Source organism: Glycine max, chromosome 2, assembly GCF_000004515.6.
Source record: "Glycine max cultivar Williams 82 chromosome 2, Glycine_max_v4.0, whole genome shotgun sequence".
In the NCBI taxonomy this organism is placed as follows: Eukaryota; Viridiplantae; Streptophyta; class Magnoliopsida; order Fabales; family Fabaceae; genus Glycine; species Glycine max.
The window spans coordinates 15,402,881-15,428,663 of record NC_016089.4 but is presented as its reverse complement, the minus strand read 5'-3'; the positions used below and the strand labels follow the sequence as shown (position 1 = coordinate 15,428,663).

The window sequence follows — 25,783 nt, the reverse complement described above, 5'->3', positions numbered from 1 at the left end:
GAAGATGATTATTTCGTTGTGACTTTAATAAATCACACTGATGTATATTTTATATTATTCAATCATATAATATTATGTAATTTATTTTATCAGATAATTAGAATAAATTTATTATTTTTTGCAAATAAAGCATAAAGACCTTTTTACAATTTTGATATTTTATTTTTAATTTAATGTATTTTAAAAAGATACTTTAATCTTTATTAATTAATTCCTAATCTTCCTAATTCTAAACCTAATCTTCCCTAATTAACTCTAATCTTCCTAAAACTCACACCCCATACCCGCCCCAAAACACCTCCATGAAGCGGTGGAACGTGACCCAACACATCAAAAATTACAATCTCCATATTCTAATTAAGTTTGTTTAGTGTTACCACGTACGTCAGGGACCAGTCTCTACTGCAACAATACGTGTTTAGAAATTAGAAACATTACCTTTATGTTGCTGATTAGTTTAGACTTTTGGGAAATCAAAGGAAAATTCAACAAAATTGTACGTGTGGTGCGTTTATTAATAAGATAATGTAAATCAATTGGATCAAGTAATATGTTTATGACCTATGATTGTTACTTGGTTAGTCTGTGTGCAGCTATATTCAATAAAGTTGGGTGAAGACAAATTAGCAAAAACAAAGTTTACTAGAATCTGAGAGTTATATGAAATGTGAAGGAATTAAAAGATAACTTATATTGGATTAAACAATATGATCTACAATAAAACTTGTCAAACAATATTATCTTGCTAGTAAATGTTTTGCATATGGAAAGATTCATCAAATTGTTAATGTCTTGTTTCAATAAAGTGTTGGTGCACGACTATATTTGGAGGTGAAAAAGAACTTTTTTAGCTCATGACATCTAACATTGATGATGATTTTTCTTTCTCAATTTATATCATGTTTAATTGAAAATTTTATGTGATGTGTAACCATAAAAAAAATAAGAAATGTTAAAATCTCACATTAAATAAAAAAGTATAAAAAAGTATCGAGATGAACTATATAGCTGAGAAACAAACATCACCTTACAACCTGATTTTATAGGATTAAATTAATGTGACATTATATAAAATTATATGATTAGATAATATATAATATACATATGTATGATTTATTTTAAACTTCACACTAAAGTAATAATTATAAAGAATACTATTTTCAACTAGTGCAATATTCTGTGATACCCATTTTTTTTTAAAAAAATATATTAAATCCTTTAAATAAGTAAATACAAAATTAAGATTAAAATACTATTATATCCCCTTATATTTTTAGTAATTATTTCCCTTTGTTGTTTTATCTTTACTTTTTTTAGTTCTTTAAGTTTGTAATAATATCCGTAATGATTATTCTCTGAGTTTAATACTAATATTGTTGGTGTTTTTATTTATTTTTAAATAGTTTTAATACAGAGCGGTTAAAAACTGTATATGAGTATTTAAATTCGTTGTTTTATCATTAGGTAACTAAAATAATAAATTCAAACATAGTGGCCCGCCACAATCTTTTTTATTGTTATTTTTTTAAAATTATAAACCTATAATTCTTCATCCCCAAAATGAATATTTTAGGTCAAACGATGTTGAATAAATCCAGAATCCTTCATCTCCTAAAACTAATTATTTTTCTTCCACATTGTTAACCTGTAAATCTGTCACTATATTAAAATTAATTATTTTAAAATTTAAAATATTAATAGTGTTAGTATTAAACCGACGAAAGAATCATTTTAGATAACGTTACAAATTTAAAGGATCAAAACATTAATTTTAAAAAATAAAATACTAAAGTGAGGATTACTTAAAAACATAAGAAACCAAATAGGTATTTTAGCCCAAAATTTAAAATAATATTATTAATATAAGCACATCTTTTTAAGTTGCTTAAATATATTCTTTCGTGAAATATTAAAAATTAATTAAGTATTTATTTAATAATAATAATAATAATATAGACTAGTCTTTAAATAAATGAATACAATAGTTAAAAAATAGTATTTAAACATATAGTTGTCTATTAAGTCAATAATAAATCTTAATGTTAGCCATATTAAATATATACTTAAATATATGTAATATTAGAACTAAAAAGTAAGTACCCATATTTTACAATCAAATAATGAATGGTAAATATATATACATAATAAGGCATGATCCATTCTTATCAATCTCGATCTCAATCACATCAATCTCACTAATAGAGTCAAATAATACACTTTGAATTCATGAACATGTAATGACGTTCCTTTGCTTCTTAAGTTTTTATCTCTTAACTAGAGTCCAATCTTACAATGAATTACAAGAAGAAAATATATTTGATAATTTCATAATGATATTATTAGTTTATCTCACTTTATTAATTTATCACACTCCCAAACATATATTTTTTTTAATAAAGATTAATTATTGATGAAGTTGATGATTACTTTATATTAATAATATATATTAATAATATGATTATAAAAATCATATATATGAAACATATATTAAGAATATTTTTTTATAAGAATAAGAAAAGTAAACATGGACCAACAATCATAAATAAATAACCAATATTTAATATTGTGATTACTTAAAAAAAATCGTGTGACATTTTTAAAAAATCACATAATTTATACATAATGTTTACTATTATATATTTGCAATATTTGAGTTTTAAATTATTTACATAATAAAAACTATTTATCATCAATAATTTAAAAATAATAAGAAGTGTCATGACAAACATGACCATAGAAAATCTCTAAATATCCACTCCTCAATAAGTGAGCACAAATTTGTCTTTTACCCTCACCAAGTGATTAAACCACGATGAAACTGGTGCATACTTTAACAGTTTTCATCTAATTAAAAAGTGTGGAGGAAGGTCACTTTCTTTGGGTAAGGATATAAAATTTATTTAATGGTTGAGAAAAAAGATGAAAAAAGAAGAAATGATGACGAATTTAAATTTATTTGACCAATATTTCCAATAAAAATTAATAAATTAATATTTATTAATAAAAAATATTGGTTTAATTATTCATTTATTTTTTATAGTTTCAAAATTTATTCCTTTTAATTCTTTTAGTTAATAAGTAAATTTTTTAATCTTTAAAATTTATAATTTAATTCTCAAAAGATTTCTGTTATTAAATTTTTTTAACTAACTGATTTAAAAAAAAATTAATGAAAGAAACCTTCTGAAAATTAAAATATAGATTTTAGGGATTAAAATTCACATATTAAATTTTAAAGACTAAAAAATTTATTTATTAATTATAAAACTTAAAAAAAAATCTATAATAATTAAATAAATAATTAAACCAAAAATATTTCTTTTGCTCCCTCCCTGAATAGAATAATAATACGTAAAATGTCATGGTTTCCGATAACATGCGTGCGACTTTAATGTGAAGGGTCGCGTGTCTGTGTGTCTTCATTAATTTTGCCACGAAAACAACGGGAAGTACTTCAATTTTAAACGGAATTTGTTTGGGCGGTGACGGCGGTTTCTTGATAGATTAATGCCATTGCACCCCTTTAACACTACGACACCGTCTCACATCATCCCTCTACCATTACCATCTTCCATGAACAAGTGCCACTGTTTTTCTACACATATATATTTAATTAATATACTCTATATACTATATAACCTATTAGTATTTTATATAATGTGTAATTTTTTGTACTTATTGTATAGATCACATCAGATGCTTGCTGGAACTATTGGATATTGATTCATTATTTTGTGTTATTTTATAAATTGAATATTAATATATTTTTTTAAAATAATTTATTAGTATGAGTGTCTTTTATCATTGACAGATTAAAATAACATGTTTAACCATATAGGTTTAAAGATTATGTAACTTGTCATATTCTCCTTTAACCTATTAGATAAATTATTAATTTTATTCTATCAATAATAATAAAAAAACTCATACCTATAAATTATTTTAAAAAAGATTCATATTAATATTTTATTTATAAAAATATTCAAAATCATCAATCACTCTAAATACTCTTCTAGTCTTATTTAACATGCATCCGATTCCATCGTGATAATTTGGTTAAGAGTACACTTTCATCATATTAATAATTAGTGTTTTGAAGATATATGATTAGTTAAAAATATGAATAAAAACACATTGAATATTTTAATTAGTGAAAAAGCTAAATATAAAAAATATTATATTTGTAATGTAACAAATGTTTTTATTTTTTAACTAGCACCTTAAAAATGTCTTCAATTAAAGTTTTTTTTTTCCTATTACGAATAAGCTTGATTAATTATGTTTGTTAACAATTGACAAAGATAAAATGTGGAATTGTAATAGTTAGTTAAAATTTTGTAAGTTTAATTTATGTATAAGATTTTAAAAATAAATTTAATTGAAATATACAATTTATGTAAAAGTTTTTACACTACAACAAATTGTTGCACTGATGTATAATAAGTGAAAACAACTTAGTAGTAATAATATAAAATAATTTTATATTATCACTTAATCATAATTATATATAAATTTGCTATATTTTACAATAGTTACTTTTAAAGACATATAAATATATGACTTTTTATTAGTTGATAATATGAACATTTATACACTGACAATTTATAATCATTAAACTTATATAATAATGAATTACCATGTAATTTAAAGTAATTAACTTTTATGTTAATGACTTTAAAAAACATATTTAAGATAATTTCTAATTAATTAATGGTGTAAATTTTTTTATGCTACCACGAGAGTCAAACCGACAAATTTGTTTCTACTCTTTTTATAAAGTAATTTATTTAACTAAAACAGTGATTATGGTCAAATACATGAAGGTCAATAAAATTTAAGTAACAAATAGAAGGATTAGAATGAATTATAACAGAAAATGAAGGAGTAAGGATAAGAATTGATTAATTAATTAATAGTGTAAATGTTTTATGCTAGCATTGTTGATGAGAGTCGAACTGACAAATTTGTTTCTACTCTTTTTATAAAGTAATTTATTTAACTAAAGCAGTGATTATGGTCAAATAAATGAAGGTCAATAAAATTCAAGTATTAAATAGAAAGATTAGAATTAATGAATAATAACAGAAAATGAAGGATTAGGATAAGAATTAAATCAAACAAAACAATGCTGAGAGTCATAAACAAAATAAGATTTATGAAAATAAATAATAGGAAAATTATAATCCAAAATATAAACTTAGGTTTGATTCTCAAAAATGATTATAGATTAAAGAATGCTCATGTTTATTTAAGACAAAATAGTTCTAATTGTTAACAAGTTCTAACAAGCAAACTTTTCTTACTTTTTTATAACATTAAGAAGACTGTTGTTTACTTCTCTTACCAATATACAATCATAAACAAGCTCTTAGTATTTAACATACAAAACACCTTAGGTTTCAAAGAGATTTAATTTTAATCAACATATAAGAGGTGTGGTGACCTTTGACTTCTTGTTTTCTTCCTCCATTCAATATTCAAATTAGCTCCCATTTTTTTCAAAGATTGAGGTTTCTCTTTTCTACATAAAAAATAAATATAAGAGCAATAAGATGAATAAAAAAAGACAAACCTATGTAAATTAAAGGAAACATGCCTAAATGCAATTACAATGTTCATTAAAAAAGATTAAAGAAAAATACATGTCTAAATTGAGATATTCGAATTCTTTTTGAACTTAAAACTTTGTTTGTTCCTAAGAAAAAAAATTAGAAAATAAAAATATAAAAAAGTTTAACAAAATTCACTAGAGATATCAAAGTAGGACAATCAAACTTACATGAGTTTGATCATCATAGCTCAAAAAGTAAGTCACTTTAATTTAATTCAATTTTTGACAAATAAAGAAATAGTTAATTTGACTTAATTCATCAGAATTAATGGGTTAAATGCACTGATTCATCTAAAATAAAAAAATAAGTAATTTAAACATTAATTATTTTACTTTATGTGATAAAATATTAAAACAATTAAACGTATAAGTCAATCAAGGAATATCTTCATATAAATAATTTGTAATTAAAAATTAATTACATATAAGAAAATTTAATTAAGATAATAAATAATTATAACTATCATATTCAAAATCATGTATTAACTCAATAGAAAAATTGTTCTTATAAGGATATTTTCAGTCAAATCTTAGTATTGCGCGAAATAAAGATTTTCTCTAAACAATTTTAAGGATATGTGCTTAAAGTCTACCTGAAATTAAAATTTTCAATCCACATGTTTAAGGATAAATGCTCAAATATGAAGAAGACAACCATTAAAGGAAACTATTAGTCAAGGCAAAATCTAAAAAAATAGTTGTATGGCAACAATACCTCATAAAAATTAAAAAGTAGCCCAATGAAGACAAAATAAAAAACTTACCTAATACGTTGAGAACATTAATTTAAATAATATTAATCAAACATCAAACGTCCAAACTGGAATCATCAATATGCGAAGAAACGACTCCTAACCACTCACTCAATTCATTAATCGATTTAAAAATTCAAATTAAAATGTGCATTTAATTTTCATTAAACCTTTAACTTTTAACAATTAATAAAACTATAAAAAAATTCATATATTTTTTTTCAATATTTTTACATTTTAAGTAAAATATAAAAATAAAAATATTTCAAAAATAACAAATGTTGTCATTACATAAGGATAATGATAAATTTATGTATTCTATGAAAGAACAATGTAAAATAAAAAATTATTATATTTATTGTTGATGATAAAAATTATATTTTAGTAAATAAAAATAAATTATTTAAATTAAGATATATGTATATATATATATATATATATATATATATATATATATATATATATATATATTAATTTGATATGGTGTATTAAATTTTAAATTTAAAAATCAACCTAATTTAAATAATACCATATAATAATATAAAATATTTAATATATGAAATGATATATAATTTAATATATAATAAATTATTATATAATTAATAAACTTTAATTTTTAAAATAATTTCTGTAAAAATAATATTTAGTTAAATAAAGGTATAATATTTTATATTAGCAGTATATTAAAATTAAATTTAACAGTCGAATTTTAAAAATTTCTGAAAATAAATATTTAAAAGATTTAATTAGAAACATTGAAAATATAGTAATTTTTTATCTTAATTATATTATTATCTAATTATAGATTTTTATGTAAATAAAATTATTTAATTTTTAAAATTTTATATAAATTGTTTTAAAAATTATATTTAAATTATCTTTTTAATTAACTAATAATTTTCAGTTAAAATGAAATTAATATTTCAATAATTTATTTATTGTTTTTTTTATTGACAATTTGGCATTTCTCTCATCCTTGGGAACGGTCAGAAAGGACAGAGTATGCCACCAACCCACAAAGCTAAACTGAAAAGGTAACACTGCTTAACAGCAGCAACCAGACCAGCAAGAGAGAGAAACAGACAGAGAGAGAAAGAAACACAAACACAAACGCAGACAACATTGTGTATTGTGTTCTTGAGCAAAACACAGAGATCCAACTAACATCAACATGGGGTGACACACAAAACTTTATGCACATAACAATAATAATAATAAAACAACACAACACCTGAACTTGTTCATCGCCGCCAGTGGAAATCAGAACCCAATACCTCAAAGTTTCAAACTTTCAATCTGTTACTGTCATTTTTGGTGAGTTACTTCATATCTCAATTACACGCTTTTTTTTTTCACTCTTTCAAGGATTGATCTCTTTCCCATGATTCTTAACTGTAACCTCCTCCTCCTCACTGCCTCTTCTCTATTCAATCCCATTCAATTAAAGTCAATTATCTCTTTGTGTTGATCATCAGTTTTTTTTTTATGTTTTAATTTCAAGTTTAATAATCTGGATTTGATTGATCAGGTAGTTTGGATTATATGGTGGCCATCTCATGTATGATCATCATAATTCTTGTCAAAATTTGAGAATGGATTGCTGATTTGTCATCTTCTGTTGCCTTTAAAAATTTCATGTTTTTATTGATTTGCCAAATTCTGATATATTTTTATTTTTTGACTTTCTGTTGTTTTAATTGTTTTTTTTTTGTCTGATCAGGTAGTTTGTACTAATTCCGGCATGTCAGGAGGTATTTGTTCATTCAATTTTAGAGGTTGATTCATTGAGGTCCAACTGATAAGGTACTTTTGTGCTGTTTCAGATCATTTTTGAGAAAAGAAAAAGACGTGGCTTTGATTTATCTGAAACTGAACGCTTGTTTTCTTTTGGTTTTGTCTGTTCCAATGAATACAACACAAGCAGAAACAGTGTAGACTTTGGTTGACTTCGTAGTTGCTTCTTCGAATCTTTCAAGGGTTAAGTTCCTATAACATCGGAAGAGAAAGTGCTGTTGTCCTTTTGCCGGAGCCATGGCGACTAAGTCTCAAGCAAATTCCAGGAGAATGTATTCATGGTGGTGGGACAGCCACATAAGCCCCAAAAATTCAAAATGGCTCCAGGAAAATCTCACAGGTAATGCCTTCTATCTCTCTGCTGCCTTTGGTAGTAACTTAGTTTTTAACAGTTATTTTTCATGAATTGGCACCTTCATTGAATCACACACCATTTATCGATTTGTTATATATGGGGGAAATATATGTTTCTGACATCGAATTGAAAGGGAATTTGTTGAGATTGTTATGACTATAAGGCCTTAAAATTGTAGCCAAAATGCTTTTTCTGCTAGAAGCTTTATAATATAGGACTTGCCAATGAAAGTATATTTCATCTTCAGTAATGTTTGCCACAATAATAAAATGTGGTTTAAATTTGTTTTCAGTTTCATTTCAAAATTTAAGGGGGCATATATGAATTTCTATGGAAGCATTTTCCTGAAACTGCAAATGTTTGTCTACATGAATATTTTCAAATCATCTTTGTTGGTTAATATCTTCTCCAAAATATTTTTCTTTTTCTAGCTATAGATGTTGAAGCATGGAGAGATGTGATTTATTTTGTTTCACAACATATTAGTTCTTTCCTCCAGGGACATGTTACATGCTCTGTATGTGCTAGTCTGCTGAGCCAAGTCTACTTCCTTTATTCTCAATTATATCGTTTATTTGCTTATTCTCTCAGAGAGATGTGACAATATTTAATTTTTCTGTTATCATCCATTTGGTACTGTCTGTGTTTTAAAAACGTTTGAACTTATCACAAGGATATTCCCTCTTGCACAGATATGGATGCCAAGGTGAAGCAAATGATTAAGCTTATTGAAGAAGATGCAGATTCCTTTGCCAGGAGAGCAGAAATGTATTATAAAAAACGCCCAGAGCTTATGAAAATGGTTGAAGAGTTTTACAGGGCATATCGGGCATTGGCTGAGAGATATGATCATGCAACTGGAGTGATCCGCCACGCCCATAAGACCATGGCTGAAGCATTTCCTAATCAAGTTCCTATGATGTTGACAGATGATTTACCTGCCATTTCTCCTACGGAGACTGAGCCACATACTCCAGAAATGCGACACCCTTCACGTGCATTTCTTGATCCAGATGAACCACAAAAGGATGCTTCTGCTCATTTCCATGCTATCAAAAGAAATGGTGGTTATACTGGTGAACCTGATTCTCCTTTGAACAAAACCGGTTTGAAACAGCTCAATGATCTCTACATCCCTGGAGAACAAGAAAATCTTCCAAAGTTTGCTAGAAGGGGGCTCAATTTTTTTGAGACGCAGGAGGAGAGTAATGAGCAAAACAGTGGAAGCAACAACACTTTGTCTGAGTCTGAATGCGTGACAAAAGCTGAGACAGAAATTTTGGCCTTGAAGAAAGCCATTGCCAAATTAGAAGATGAAAAGGAAGCTGGCTTGCTTCAGTATCAGCAGAGTTTGGAGAAAATGTCTAATCTCAAGTTAGAAGTGTCTACTGCACAAGAGAATTCTCGAAGACTCGATGAGCGAGCAAGTAAAGCTGAAGCTGAAGTTCAAGCCTTGAAGGAAGCCCAAATCAAATTACAGGCTGAAAGTGAAGCTAGTCTTCTTCAGTACCAGGAATGCTTGGAGAAAATATCTAATCTGGAGAAAAATATTTCTTCTTTGCAAAAGGAAGCAGGAGAACTTAATGAACGAGCTACTAAAGCTGAAACTGAGACTGAGTCCCTAAAGCAGGAACTTGCTAGAGTAGAAGCTGAAAAGGAAGCTACCCTTGTTCAATATAACCAGTGCTTGGAGACAATATCAAAACTGGAGGAGAGAATAAAAGAAGCTGAGGAGAATGCAAGAAGGATTAAGGAGCATGCCGATATAGCAGAAAAAGAAATCGAAGCTTTGGAATTACAAGTTACTAAACTTAATGAAGAAAAGGAAGATGCTGCTCTCCATTATCAGCAATGCATGGAGATAATTTCCAGTTTGGAGTATAAGCTCTCTTGTGCTGAAGAGGAGGTGCATAGGCTAAATTCCAAGATAGTTGATGGGGTTGAAAAGTTACAGAGTTCAGAACAGAAATGTCTTCTCTTGGAGACATCAAATCACACTCTGCAGTCAGAATTACAATCTTTGGCACAAAAAGTGGGGTCTCAAAGTGAAGAACTTAATGAGAAGCAGCAGGAATTGGGTAGACTTTGGGGTTGCATACAAGAGGAGAGACTGCGATTCATTGAGGCTGAAACTGCTTTCCAAACTCTTCAGCAGTTGCATTCTCAGTCTCAGGAAGAGCTTAGATCTCTTGCTTCTGAACTTAACAGTAAAGTGGAAATACTGGGGAATGTGGAATCTCGTAAGCAGGCTTTAGAGGATGAAGTACACAGGGTGAGTGAGGAAAACAAAATTCTAAATGAGGTCAAAATTTCTTCATCTTTGTCTATAAAAAATTTGCAGGATGAGATTTTGAATTTGAGGGAGACAATAGAGAAAGTTGAACAGGAGGTGGAGCTTCGAATTGATGAAAGAAATGCTCTTCAGCAAGAAATTTACTGTCTTAAAGAGGAGCTTAATGATGTGAATAAAAAACATGAAGCCATGATAGAGGAAGTCCGGTCAACTGACTTAGACCCACAGTGCTTTGGATCATCTGTGAAAAAATTGCAAGATGAGAACTTAAAGCTGAAGGAAACATGTGAGGCTGACAAAGGAGAGAAAGAAGCTCTTTTGGTAAAATTGGAAACCATGGAGAAACTTCTGGAGAAAAATACTGTTTTAGAGAATTCCCTTTCAGACTTGAATGCTGAGCTGGATAGCGTCAGAGGAAAGGTAAATGTGTTGGAAGAAACATGCCAATCTCTACTAGTGGAGAAATCAAATCTTGCTGCTGAGAAGGCCACCTTGTTTTCTCAGTTACAATCCACAACTGAAAAGCTGGAGAAGCTCTCAGAAAAGAGCAACCTATTGGAAAATTCACTATTTGATGTGAATGCTGAACTTGAAGGGTTAAGGGTGAAGTCCAAGGTATTAGAAGACACATGTCGATCACTTGACCATGAGAAGTCCAGTATCTGTCAAGAGAAAGAAACCTTAGTTTCACAGTTGAACATAACTCATCAAACACTGAAAGATCTTGAGAAACTGCACAGTGAATTGGAATTGAAGCATTTGGAACTAAAAGGAGAAAGGGAGTCTGCACTTCAAAAGGTAGAAGAGCTACTAGTTTCCCTATATTCTGAGAGGGAAGAGAATTCCAGAGTTTTGAAATTGAATGAAGATGAATTGGCTGAGAAGGAATTACAAATTCTTATTCTACAAGAAGATGCAAATTGCAAGAAAAAGGAATATGAGGAGGAACTGGACAGAGCTATACATGCTCAACTTGAAATTTTCATCTTGCAGAAATGTATTGATGATTTGGAGAAAAAGAACCTCTCCCTTCTAGTTGAGTGTCAGAGACTTTTGGAGGCTTCCAAAATGTCGGACAAAATGATATCTAAATTGGAGACTGAAAATGTTCAAAAGCAGGTTGATGTGAATTCTCTGTCTGAGAAAATTAAAATACTAAGGATTGGCTTGATTCAGGTGTTGAAGACTCTTGACAATAACAGTGGGCATTTCGGTGAGGATATGCTTGAAGAAGACCAAATGCTCCTGAACCACATATATGGAAAACTTCAGGAGAGGCAGAAATCTTTTGACACAATTTTCAATGGAAGCCAACAAATGGCCATTGAGAATTCAATTCTGATTACATTCCTAGAGCAGTTGAAACTAAAGGTGGAAAATCTTGTGACACAAAGAGACACCCTTGATGAGGAGTTCAATATCCAGTCTAAGCAGTTCTTGGCATTGCAAATAGAGGTCCAAAAGATATTGCAGAAGAATCAGGAGTTGGAGTTGACAATAAGCAAAGGAGAAGAGAGAATGGAAGTAATGACAATTGAGACAGACAATCTACGAAAGCAGTTGTCAGACTTGGAAAAGAGTCACAACAATTTACAGGAGGATAGTTGCAAGATATTGGAAGAGAAGAAGTCCTTGACAAGAAGATTTCTAGATCTGGGTGAAGAGAAAAGTAACTTGGAAGAAGAAATATGCGTCATGATCCATGAGGCAATAGCTCAATCTAATCTTTCCCTGATTTACGAGAATATTATCTTTGAAAAACTCATGGAACTTAAAGAGCTAGGTGAAGATCTTGATAAACATTGTTCAGCAAATAATGACCTTGATGAGAGATTAAGAGTAATGATGTGCAAATTAGAAAATGCAGAAATGGAAAATTCACATCTTAAAGAGTCATTCGTAAAGTCAAATGTTGAACTACATTTAGTTGAATCTATCAATGGTCAATTGAGCTGTCAGATTAGGGATGAAAGGGAGATGTTGCATCTAAAGGAAAATGAACTTTTGGAAGCAGCTGAGATGTTTCATGTTTTACATACTGAGAAAACAGAATTGCAAAGAATGGTGGAAGATCTGAAGATTAAATATGATGAAGCTAGGGTGATGCTTGAAGAACAGGCTAATCAAATTTTGAAATTGTCCTCAGACAAGGATCATCAAAATGAAGAGCTCCTATGCCTGTCTGAAGTGAATCAGAAGTTGGAGTCTGAAATGGGGTACCTACGTCAAGAGCTTGGAGAAACTAAACTGAGGGAAAAGAAGCTAGGTGATGAAGTACTTAAGGGAACAAATGAGATTGAACAATGGGAAACTCAGGCTTCAACACTCTTTGCTGAACTGCAGATTTCTGCTGTCAATGAAACATTATTTGAAGGAAAGGTCTGTGAACTAAATGAGATGTTTCGTGTTTTACATACTGAGAAAACAGAATTGCAAAGAATGGTGGAAGATCTGAAGACTAAATATGATGAAGCCAGGGTTATGCTTGAGGAAAAGGCTAGTCGAATTTTGAAATTGTCCTCAGACAAGGATCGTCAAAATGAAGAGCTCATATGCCTGTGTGAAGTGAATCAGAAGTTGGAGTCTGAAATCGGGTACCTACGTCGAGAGCTCGGAGATACTAAACTGAGGGAAAAGAAGCTAGGTGATGAAGTACTTAAGGGAACAAATGAGATTGAACAATGGGAAACTCAGGCTTCAACACTCTTTGCTGAACTGCAGATTTTTGCTGTCAATGAAACATTATTTGAAGGAAAGGTTTGTGAGCTAGCTGATGCATGTGAGAATCTTGAACGTAGAAACTACTCCAAAGACATGGAAAGTGAGCATCTGAAAGAAAGAGTTAGCGAGCTGGAAGTTGAAAATGGAAGACTGTGTGAACAATTAATTGCTTATGTCCCTGCTGTCAGTGCTTTGAATGATTGTATAACATCTCTGGAGATGCAGACTCTTGCACATGAAAAGCCTCATGACCATGAAGAATCAAAGGTATTAACATATCATTTTAGTATTTTGTTGTTACATTATTATAGTTTTTGTATATGTGATTCCTTTGGGTCATAATTTTACAATTATGGGGTTAGATCCTAATTATTGTTGCACTCCTCTGTGCTTTGAGGCACTGTATTGGACTATTGAGCTAAATTCCAATTTTCAACCCTATTATCAAGTGTCTTTCTTTACTTTAGATGCATAATATGACTTCATAAAAACCTTTGTCCCGTGAAATATGGGGTGTAATGGTGTCTGGTTTTGCAATTAGTTTGTTTGCCAATGCTTTGCATTTTCAACTAATAGTTTGCATGGTTAGGATGAAATGATTTTGCTTTGTTGATTATATCAACATGTGAAGCATGTAGGTTTTTAGCATATGGTTCATTATTTCATTGGCTCTGATTTATATGGAATAGATCAATTTCCAAATCTATCTAATTGAAATAAAGTAGTTTTTTTCTCTGTAAAATAGTTTGTCAATAATCTGCTTTGTAATAATAATTTGATCATAATCACCATTTTCAGGTGAATAGTTTGGTGAATAATGAATGCACTGAAAATGGTCAACAAACAGATGAAGATCGGACTGTTGTGGCACCAGACGCACTCCCTTACTTCCAAGACATGCAGAGAAGGATCAATGCAATTGCAATGGCAGTTAAGCAATTAAATGAAAGTTTTAAATCTAAGCATGTAGAGAACATGCAAGCAAGCAAGCATGTTACTCAAGCAGATCAAGCAAGGCCAGATACCCCGGTTACCGAGATTGAAGTTCTGCCAAAAGACATCATGCTTGATCAAATATCTGAATGTTCATCATATGGGATAAGTAGGAGGAGAGAAATTCTTGAGGCTGATGATCAGATGCTTGAGTTGTGGGAGACAGCAGATAAGGATGCCGCAATTGGCAAGCAAGCTGAAAAGACACAGAAGATGGTTGCTGAAGCTGCTGGCAATCATCAAAGAGGAGCAACCATGGAACTCAGAAATAAATATCCTTCAACAGATTCCTTGGTGGAAAAGGAGTTGAGTGTGGACAAGTTAGAGGTCTCAAGAAGATTGACACTACCACGCGAAGAAGGGAACCAGAGCAAGATTTTGGAGAGACTTGATTCTGATGCACAGAAGTTGACAAACCTCCAAATCACCGTACAAGATTTGATGAAGAAGGTAGAGATTAATGAGAGGAGCACAAAGGGAAAAGGTGTTGAGTTTGATGAGGTGAAAGGGCAGCTTGAAGCAGCTCAGGAGAACATCACAAAGTTGTTTGACACCAACCGCAAGTTGATGATGAATATGGAAGAGGGTACCTTGTCTTCTGTTGGGAAGGATGCAGCAGAGTCGGGTGAAAGTGGAAGTGTCAGCAGAAGGAGAGTTTCAGAACAGGCACGTAGAGAATCAGAAAAAATAGGACAACTGCATTTGGAGGTGCAAAGACTGCAGTTTTTACTGCTGAAACTAGGTGATGGAAAAGAAATCAAAGAGAAAACAAAAATGACTGATCGAAGTCCACGAGTGCTTTTGCGAGATTATATCTATGGTGGGATGAGAACCAACAACCAAAAGAAGAAGAAAAAGCTACCCTTTTGTGCATGTGTGCGACCTCCCACCAAGGGAGATTGATTGTTACCATATAGTTTGAAGTAAGTGAGACATTAGCTTTCTTGTTTGTAAAATTTTGTTTCTAAGGATGCTTCAAGACCCTACATATTTTGATCATGCTGTACATGTTGTGCCTCATTTACTCGTAAGAAGAGGCCAAGGCTAGGATGAATTTTTGCCATTTTTTTCCTGTAATATTTAGTTCTGAATAATCACCTTTTTTCTATCTGGTTTAGATGAGTAATGAGTGCTTAGTGTTTTGGCTATTACGTTGTTTAACATACATTGTGGTGCAAGAGACTATTCCTGAACAGAAGCAGGCTCGTCAGTTTGCTTTCATTGATTTCTTCCATCTCCATTTTTGGGCTAAGGACTAAGCCCGTATAAAGTAACTGAAAAAGGTTCTTGCTGTGGACAATGCCGCCTGCTTCCTGCATATTCTTTTTGGCTTCCGGAATGGCCAATCTGGAATGAAAAATTACACTCTGGAATGCACCCTTTTTTTTTCTCTTCAGGAATGACCAATCGGAAAGGTAAAAGAAAAACATTCTGGAAAGGGTGCAGGAAGCAACAGCCTTTCATGTTTAATTATTCAACACCTATCCTTATTCCAAATTATTTTCGTTTTTTTATATTATTATTTGGGTTAATCATTGGGCCCTAACCTGAAAACAAACAACTACGTAGTATGAAGGTAGCAACCCTTTTAGTATTATAGGCATCACATTCCTCAAGTCAAATAGAGTGAGTATTTCTTACTCCTTGTTCATTTCCCAACTAAATTCTAGCTACCTAATTCTGCTCGTTAGTTTAGTTGTGATAATTTGATAGTACTTAGAGATTATATGTGTGGGGGTGTGCGAACAACTCATCAATTTCAATCTCTTAATCTTTAAATTGACTTTAATCCGATTAGTATCAATGTAGTTATACATGAATTCTTTACGTGAACATTATATTTCGCTATTTTGCTATTTCTCTTAAGTGCACCGTATACAGTCTCCTCCCACAATGAGGCCAACATATGCGTGTGTAGTATAATTTGTTTTCGCCGGTAATGATTTATGCTTGAGAACTCAAGATCAGAAATCCACATTGATTGGTTCTAGTTCTTAGACGTTTCCAAAGGATTTTTAAATTCTCATGGCAATTACTTTACAATTGAATATGGAGGAGTGCTAGCAACACACTTCTTTACCTCTTTACATGTGTTCAAAAGAGTGTGTCTGAGAGTGTGTTGCTAGCATTTCTCTTGAATATATTATCAAGCATGATACGTAAAGATTATTTCAACAGCCTATACATAGGAGATTTTCTTCTAACTAAGGATGCAGAGTTGAGAAATTAGAAGACCCTTGCATCTTTCATTTTCCTATGCCTTTAAAACTTCTTCGGCGTGATTCAGAAATTCTCATGCCACACATTGTAGTGGTAACATTACTAAGACGAAAACGAATAAGCTTTTTGAGTTATTTAGAATACTCTTTGGCATATGACTCAGTCACACATTGTTCCAACCCTCTGTTTCATCTTTCTTTGGGTTCGTTTTGCTTGCACGTAGATTGAAGTTGCATGCTCCAACGGCCTCTTCAACAGTCAGATAGATCCATTTCTTCCCTAAATGATTTTGGAACTTCGATTTGTTCAGTTTCTTCATCACTTCACTTACAGGATTGACCAAAACAAGCTGCATGCATAAGGAATTGAAAGATTAGAATATATATATATATATATATATATATATATATATATATATATATATATATATATATATATATATATATGCATATCATATCAAGCATGCTAAAATTGAATAAGTTGGAAGAAAATCTTGGTTCATAATTAGCAGATAACACGAGAGAAAGAATTACCTGTAGCTCTCTTCTCTCTGTAATCTTCTTCACCTCTTCAAGCATACTTATTCCACTTGTATCAATGTTTCCAACAGCTGCCAAAGCCAATAAAGTTACACTCAAGTTAGATTGGAAATTCTCATAACCAAATAATAGTTACCATATTTTTTTAGGAAAAATATACTTGGACACCCAAAATGTTGTTACTTACCACTCATATCAATTATAACATACTGCAAACTAGTCTCCCCTGTAGCTTTAATTCTTTCTTCTTCTTCATCAATCCACCTTGTGATCCTATGCACAATAACAAAGTTTTCTGGTAAGTGTTTACTTCTAAGATCTGATGTAGGCCTATTTTTTTGGCATGCAAGAGAAATACTCCAAGTTTTGTTTACCTTTCTCTTAAATAGCTGGCATTGGCAAAGTAAATTGGTGCATCAATCTCTAGAATTAGCATTCCAGGAACATGTTTTGCATTTTGATAGTGCTCAACATTTCGGTATATCACAGAATTTGGAATGTTGCCCAAAACGAATGTCCTTGGCCTTGCAATAAATAGAAGTACCCGAAGTACAGATATTACAATCTGGTTATATATACACACAGGAAACAACATATTAGTTTCATAAACCTTTACATAAATCCCAGAAATGAGTAACCCAAAAATTCAGCAGAGTGGAGGGAGTTGATTGACACATACAGCTATGACTAAGCCAATTTCAACACTGCCAAAGACCACGCCAATGTATGCACTCATGCACACCACAAAGTCAAATTTGTCAACCTTAAATAGATGGATGGCTGCTTCATAATCTATGAGTCCAAGCATTGCAGATACGATAATAGCTGATAGCACCACCAGGGGAGTGTAATGGAACAAGGGTGTCAGGAATAACAATGTCAACATTACTGCAAGTGACATTATAATGTTGGAAGCTGCTGTCTTGCATCCAGCGTTATAGTTCACAGCCGAACGCGAAAATGGTCCTGAAACAAATTCATTTTTCAGCAACACAAGTCAGAAATTGATGCGGGAAAGTAATAATTCATTGATTGTTCTTAATTGTGGGTGAAGAGAAATAAGCCTAATGAAACAAGGCTAAACAAGAATAGAGTTTATGTTTTTGATAGCACTTGGTGATGATCTTACTAAGCCAAACACCGAACTTGCATGTCAAATGGGGTAATAGTATCTAGACATTTGGTGCTCTAACAGTTAAATAAAACCTTTACCTGTTGTGAGGTAGCAAGAGGTGAAAGAACCAACTACGTTCATGGTCCCAATAGCTATCATCTCTTTGTTGCCATCAATATTGTAATTTTTATACATTGCAAAGCTTCTTCCTACTGCTATTCCTTCCTGAAAAATATCATCAAATTCAACACTCAACATCTTGTTGAAATCTACACTAACAGGATTAGCAGATGTAGGATTTTCTCTGTTGCACTAGGCCATTCATTTCCTAGATTATAACTATGCTCATGATTCAATGGGAAAATAGGCAAGGTAGGAATCAAGAGAGATTAAATGGTTAAAATGTAAAAATAGAAATAGTTGGATCAGCAAGCAATAACTTTTTTAGGGTGTATCTCTTTTCACTTTAATTTTTTAATAAGATGGCCAACCTTGTTGCCTTTTTGAATATCAAACTCTAGAGCCGAGTTTTAATATCATTTATTAGGGATATAACTAGGTTAGAAAGAATTCGAATGGTTGGAAATGTGTTTCCGACAAAAATTAACACATAATAGAAAGAATTTGAGTATAGAAAAAGTTCGAATCAAATAAAAAAAATCGATTTGAATTCTGTATTTTTTTTGGGTACTTCATCAAATTTAGATATTTATGTTTTCTAAATTTCTATTTTGAAAAAGAAAAATAAAAAATTCCTAACCTTTGTTAAGGCAGTATACTAACCACAACCACAAGGTGAGTTATTATAGAATAAAATAAAATAAAAAATAATGATACATAAATATCATATTATTTTAAACATTCCACTAATATATTTTATTTTTTTTATTTTTTTCTATCATATCATATATCATATATTATATACCCTATATCCAATTAAACTTATATTTTTCTCATTTTTCTTTTTCTTATTAGGTGTACAGTAGCATATTGGTGTCAATGTAACATTCTCCTAAAATAAATGAATATCTCACTAGCTTGCATATTGCATTTCTCTAGGACGATTGGTGTCGGTCATGTGATCTAATGTAAATTTATGTGATATTTCCTATCCAACGTTCTTTTTTTTTTCTTCATTTTTTTATCCAAGGCTGCACAACCAAATTTGACTACCCAAATCACCGTCAAAATACAAGGACCATGTCATCAAACCAAAAACAGAAAATGGCATTAATAATAGTGCTATGGCTTTGTCGAGTTTCTTTTTCTTTTGACTTGGCAAAGGATGTGACATTTTGGAGTTGGGGTTTGTCTTTTTTATGTTGGTGTACGCGTGTTAAGTCCTTGGCCATTTTTGGTTGCCGTGTAGCCAAGGCATATTAGGCATGCATTCCGACAAAGTAATTGAGTTTGAGAGGTACACTCACCGCAAGTGATATGATGCCAACGACAATGCCAGTTTTGACAGCTGTAGTCATGTAAGGCGACACAAATACCAGATTTGTGAGTGATGGTGGATTCAAACCCTTCTTCAGTTCTCCTATCTGAACTCATCATGTTCAAAATTGCACCACAGAAAATTATTACAATAGTATCAGATATCTATCCTTATCTAGAGACAAGATTAGAAAATCAATTAATTGTAGGCAGTAGCACATGCTCATCAATAATCAATAATAATAATAATGATCAATAACTTTTCAAAAGATAATGGGGCATATGTATTATCCACATAAATCATAATAGTTGGACTTTATAATTGTTTTCTCGAGATGTATCTGACATACATATAGTGTGAACTTTGTTCTCATGCTTAAAAAATGATTCCTCTGCTGGTCCTATTGGATAAGAAAGTTCATGATTATGGGTGGTATGGGTAGGACCCAATGCCACTCAACAGTGTTTGGTTGCGTGGCACTGTGAGTGAAGTGAACGCGTTACGAAAAAGAGTGTGCAAAAATATGCATATTAAGTTTTATCTATGAAATTATATTTGATCCAATCATTAATCAAATCGCGTTAGGAGATGGGTTTTTTTTTCTTCCTAAATCAAAATTTGAATAAAAAGTTTATTCAATCAAACCATAGTTAACTTGCAAATTAGTAAAAAAAATACTAACCAGTATAATACAATATTCCATGTACTTCTTTTATATAATTTTTTAACCTGTATTTTATAATTACACTTTTATATATTAAGAAAGAGAGAGACACAAGTAATAACATGAAAATGAAATACTAACCACTTCAACACCGTGCTTCTCGGCGTGAGTGAAATAAACCAAGAGACTTCCCAATATAACGGACGTCAATGGCGCCATTGCTGACACCCAAAAAAACCTTGGTCGTTTTTTGCTCTGCACGACAACACAAACTAAACTCACAATCCATTTTTTAAATTTAATTAACTGAGAAAACTTAACCACACCTATTCTGCAAGTCATTAATTATCAGCGAGGAAATGAAATTTCTAAGCAAGTTAAATTAATTTAAGTAAATTATGATAATCATGAACACCCATTATATTATTAAGACATCTAGAGAGATATAAAAAAATATAAATATAAGATTTATGTTGTGATAAAAAAATATAAAAAAAATTGAGAAGTGTTAGTGATCTGTTTAAAATAAGTGGATATTTGTATATCATTGTTCTTTTACCATTTAGTATAATTAATACTTTGATTTTGTTATAGAAGCAGCTGGAGAAATGATGAAAGAAGGATAAAATGTCAATTGCAGCTGAGGAAATTTGCTATTTTGTTGGTAAAGCTAGAGAGAAGAAACTAGCCAGGTTAGGTTTGAAAATAGATCTCAATTCCAAAAGATTAATTAAGCTGATATTGAAATCCCGTTTCTAGAAACGACGGGCATAAATAAAATGCAAAGAAAAAAATTAAAGTGATAGGAATGTAAACTAATCCGTTTACAGTTATAATTAAGTCATGTCTGTTGGTGAGAGCGTATATCAATATATCATCTGGCCGTGCTTCTTTTTCTTTGTTCAGTGTCAACATATTACAACCTTTGCTTGGGAAAGAGAGTCAAAGATGCGCAACATGAACCACATATATAATTTGTTATATTAAGTCAATAAGCAAATAAATAAATAACTTTATAAGATTATTAGATATATAATATATTAGGTATTTTATGCATATAAATATGGATTAGGTGTTACTTACGAAGTATCTTGTGCTAAGGAGGAAGAAAATGAAGACACATCCTAACACAGCACTTTCCCACCTCCACTGCAAAAGGACACAAACTTATGTTGAATTTGTGTCAAGTCAAAAAATAATTGCGTGAACGTTACATATAAATTCTTTTAATTGAAAAGTAGTTAATTATATTGTACTAAAATTTTGGAGCTGGTAGGTGAGTTAGCTATGTCATATTTCAGTATGTTTCAACTTAGAAGAATTTGTATACCTCATGAGTTTGGGTGAAAACAGAGCGCATCACTGATATGATATCAGCTCCATGGGTGAAATGCTCAAGGCCAAGAATCGATTTTAGTTGCTGCAGACACACCACCGTGGCTGCTCCTCCCATGAACCCTATTATGGTTGCATGTGACAGAAAATCCACGATCAACCCCAACCTGCAATCATCATCATGTGTTGTGCGTGATATTAATTACATTGTTGTGTTCATTAACATTAAAATTTAACTAAAGAAAACAATTTTAATTAGATGTGCTGATAAATATTACTACGTTAGTATATACGTCTACTATATATATGTATATATGCTGTATGAGCAGATTCCTGAATTTGATATAAAAATATATAATACTAATTAATATGGGTTAAGAAGGGAGACGAATCTCATTGATGAAAGAAAATAATATTATAAAACATATTATAAAAATATATTATTATAGATAATATAATTCTTCCTATATTATACTTTAAAGTTTAATAATTATTATTGACAGCAAGATATCCCGTGAGCTTCGTACTATTATTCCGGTAGTACAAGTAAAGTAACAGAAAGAACATATTTTCTGCAATTTTATCATGGATACCGATAAACGCATCCTCCAAAATTGTGTGTATGGATTTTATAAAAAAAAAAAAAGTGTGTATGGAGGTGAAAATAAGAGAAAGATGGAAAGAAAAGAGAAAAGAGAAAAAAGAAGAGTAAAAGTAAATTAAAGTAAAAGAATAGAAAATAAATAAATAAATAAAAATGGAAGTGAAACTGTGGAAGGAGATGTGAGAAAAAGAATTAGATGTAGGAATATTATTGTTGTTTGTATTGTAATCTTATTTGTCATTTTTTCTCTTATCTCGATCCACACGTTGATGGTATATACTGTGTACAAAATATTATATGATCAATTTTTTTATTATTTTATATCTTGATCGAATAAAAGAATAGTAGATGTTGTATATATGAACTAAATGCATGGGTTAAGGAGACGTGATATACTTTTATATGTTTTCATTATTTACTATTACTATGGTAAGGATTAAATGAATATTTTATAATAAAAAATGTTATGATCTTATCTAAAAAATATAGTTTAAATTCAAGATTACAACAAATATAAGTTGTTGGAATAGAAAGTGACATTAGATCGTATCATTAATGTGATTCATTAGGAATTTACCTAAACAGACCCAAGGCAGCCTGAAAAACACCAGCAAATAATGTAGCTGTGAAAGCCAGGTGGAGGTAAAGCTTTGGGTCTTCATTGGGATCAACGGCATTACTCAACATCGAACCCATCAGAAGCGATCCAACCGCCACAGTCCCCACTGCCAAATCCCTCGAGCTACCCATCATCGCATAAATCAATGGTGGTATAAAGCTCGAATCTGCACAAACACATATCATACGTTTCCATGTATATTAGACACAGTTTTAATCAAATGAACCAAAATATTTACTAGTAACATTAGTTATAAGTAGTTGAGTTAGTAAAGAAGCATCAAAATGTTAAGGTTTTAAATTAAAATATCCTGTTAAAGTTATTTATGTGATTACTTATGATTTATTAATGTAAGTCTTTCTGATACTTATTCTTTTTTGAATTTTTCAATAATTGATATCAAAATCGAATTTGAATTGGTGATCCAACTTATATGAGTAAGACGACCAAAATGAATTTATGAACATGAAGATATTTTGTATTGAAAGTTTTTATGACAGATAAGTTCATGCATGAAAGCCAGACCATTCAGTCTTGTAGGCATTGTGGCAGTGCAAGATATTGAAGCATGTTGATGATAATGACTAAATGAATGGGAATATAAACTCTAAGGATCACCATTTGAATACTCGTGGATTAAAAATAATTTTCCCTTGAGTGTAAGTTAGTGTGAAATAAAGTTTACATTGAGATATAAAAGTTGAACAATAAATAAGTGATAAAAACACACAAAAACTTAAATCTTAAGATTTTATATTAAAATATGGTATCAGTTTAATGCTTTACTTATGTGATTTGTTCGATAATCAATTAGTATAAATTTATTTGGTATTTCTCCCCCCTCCAATTTCCCAGCACTAAGAAAAGATATATTATGTAGTTTGAAATTATCATGTTCCTGAACCTCTGAACAATCTCTACGTGATATATAGTCCAGTTTTATAAGTTGAAAAACTCAGTTACATAACACTACGATTAGTTGAGATCATATCTGGTAAGATCTCCAATTTGAATTAAAAATAAATCGTGAATAAAATTAATGAATATTTTAAAGACAAAAAAATTAGTCAAGATCATAAATGCATAATTATCTCAAATCATGTAATAATTTTTTATTACGATTAAGAGTTGATGATGAGTATGAATGAACTACCCACATAGTCCAAGAATTGGAGGGAGGTTGGCGAGCTTGGCATAACTGATGCCCTGAGGAATGGCCAAGCTAGCGATGGTGATGCCAGCTATGAGGTCAGCTTTCAAGAACTGAAAGGTGTATTTGGGAGCCCATTCGAAAATGGGGAAGAAGAACTGAAGGCCAAGCATGAACTTCTTGGAAGCTGGCTTGTTCTTGAACTGCCTCAAAGGGTCATCAGGGAAGAAAGTCTCCTTCAAAGAGTACTTTAGAGACTTGAAAAACGGCTGTGGCGGTGGAACCTCGACTTGGTGCACTCTCTCAAAGTTGTTCATGCCCAAAGGGTACTCATAATCTACACTCCCCATATCTTCAATAATAGTATTTCTAAGCAAGCAAATATGTGTTATATAACTTAATGTGCGAGCTAGCTAATGAGGGTGTGGTGTGTGAGGAGAGTTCTCAATGAGATGGGTTTATATAATGGTTTTTGTGAACAATTAGGTATGAAATGAATTTGTCCATGTGTGGGGGAGGATTCTTGTGAGGTTTATAGTGCGGTAGATGGACCCACACGAAGTCACAAGGTTATTGAGGAGGCAAGCCAAACGTGGCCTTATATATTTCTCTAAATGGAACCTGAAAAGTCTGGACCTGCCCGCCTCATGCCAAATTTGATTTTCCTCTAGCTAGGGATGAAAATTACATAAAGAAGCTTAGTATAATACTTTATATGTGTATGCTGCCGAACACGGTGGAAGAAAAATCAAGGAAGGTTACGCATCTTGGTTTGAGTTTTGAAATATGATGTTTCACTTCTGTGTTATGACTCATGCAATCATTGAGGTTATCACCCCCCCCAATTAAGTGACGTGGCGTGGGATGGCATCGTATGGGTTGATATGTCCGTTTTATGTCTATGGGTTTTTCTTTTCTTTTCTTTATATGAATAAAAGAAGTTTATGTGACCTATTCTTTCCATAATACACTTTTACACTTTTTTTATAGAAATGAAAATGAAAAAAACGTGCTTTAAGATACATTTTTATTTTGACTAAAAAGTAATATAAAAATAATGTATAAAAATGAGATTTGCTAACATATATATATATATAGAATAAATACTTTAACAAGTTACATTTTTCTGTATTTTAAGAATGATAAAATTATAATTTACTAACATACTTTTTTTTATAAAAAAAAGTGCACGCATGTTTTTAAGAATATATGTTAGTAAATTGCACTTTTAGTGTATTTAAAAAACAAAATTATAATTTATTAATATATTTCCTCTTAAAAGATGGGTGTATTAGTGCATATGAAGATTTTCTAATAAGAAATAGTATGCAATTGACATTACTAGAAGTCAAAAGCTCCGTGAGCAATCCCACATAATGATCCTCAAGATGTTTAGTGCCGGAGATTAAGAAAGTTTCCTGATTCAGAGTAGACGTGCTGTGCATTTGTATGTGTGTATGCACAAGGAGTTTATTAAGCCAAATTTTTAAACTCACACTCATCTTTAAATTCAAACAAATTCAGCGATATAAAGGACTATTGTGACTTCGAGATTTTAAAAAATAGTACTTTCCCATATAT

General features: G+C 31.0%; 2 protein-coding genes across 3 annotated transcripts; one reads left to right on the top strand and one right to left on the bottom strand.

Moving 5' to 3' along the window:
• Positions 1-7,365: 7,365 nt before the first annotated feature.
• On the top strand, positions 7,366-15,667 carry LOC100782563 (protein NETWORKED 1D). The gene is made up of 5 exons (XM_006575000.4): positions 7,366-7,677; positions 8,084-8,166; positions 8,288-8,497; positions 9,205-13,793; positions 14,325-15,667. The coding sequence occupies exons 3-5, from the start codon at positions 8,395-8,397 to the stop codon at positions 15,420-15,422; spliced, it is 5,790 nt and encodes a 1,929-aa protein (XP_006575063.1). The 5' UTR covers positions 7,366-7,677; positions 8,084-8,166; positions 8,288-8,394; the 3' UTR covers positions 15,423-15,667.
• Positions 15,668-16,513: 846 nt separating this feature from the next.
• Positions 16,514-25,135, bottom strand: LOC100787694 (sulfate transporter 3.1). 2 transcript variants are annotated; one of them, XM_003518860.5, is made up of 12 exons: positions 24,210-25,135; positions 23,011-23,218; positions 21,825-21,996; positions 21,578-21,643; positions 20,636-20,749; positions 19,820-19,936; positions 18,491-18,617; positions 17,958-18,244; positions 17,653-17,843; positions 17,466-17,551; positions 17,273-17,349; positions 16,514-17,088 (listed from the first exon to the last, which is right to left on the bottom strand). In XM_003518860.5, exons 1-12 carry the CDS (start codon positions 24,550-24,552, stop codon positions 16,903-16,905), a joined length of 1,974 nt encoding a protein of 657 aa, XP_003518908.2. In that variant the 5' UTR covers positions 24,553-25,135; the 3' UTR covers positions 16,514-16,902. The 2 variants fall into 2 exon arrangements, with proteins under 2 accessions (XP_003518908.2, XP_040862839.1); XM_041006905.1 differs by lacking the exon at positions 21,578-21,643.
• Between the last annotated feature and the right edge of the window lie 648 nt (positions 25,136-25,783).

Excerpts from the sequence above, each read along its gene's own strand:
- LOC100787694 (XM_003518860.5), bottom strand. The coding sequence starts at position 24,552 with ATGGGGAGTGTAGATTATGAGTACCCTTTGGGCATGAACAACTTTGAG. Across the intron at positions 21,644-21,824 it reads TTTTCACCCAAACTCATGAG|TGGAGGTGGGAAAGTGCTGT; the intron begins GTATACAAATTC and ends GTCCTTTTGCAG. Across the intron at positions 18,618-19,819 it reads TTGGCATCATATCACTTGCG|GAAGGAATAGCAGTAGGAAG; the intron begins GTGAGTGTACCT and ends GATATTTTTCAG.
- LOC100782563 (XM_006575000.4), top strand. The coding sequence starts at position 8,395 with ATGGCGACTAAGTCTCAAGCAAATTCCAGGAGAATGTATTCATGGTGG. Across the intron at positions 8,498-9,204 it reads GCTCCAGGAAAATCTCACAG|ATATGGATGCCAAGGTGAAG; the intron begins GTAATGCCTTCT and ends CCTCTTGCACAG. Across the intron at positions 13,794-14,324 it reads ATGACCATGAAGAATCAAAG|GTGAATAGTTTGGTGAATAA; the intron begins GTATTAACATAT and ends CACCATTTTCAG.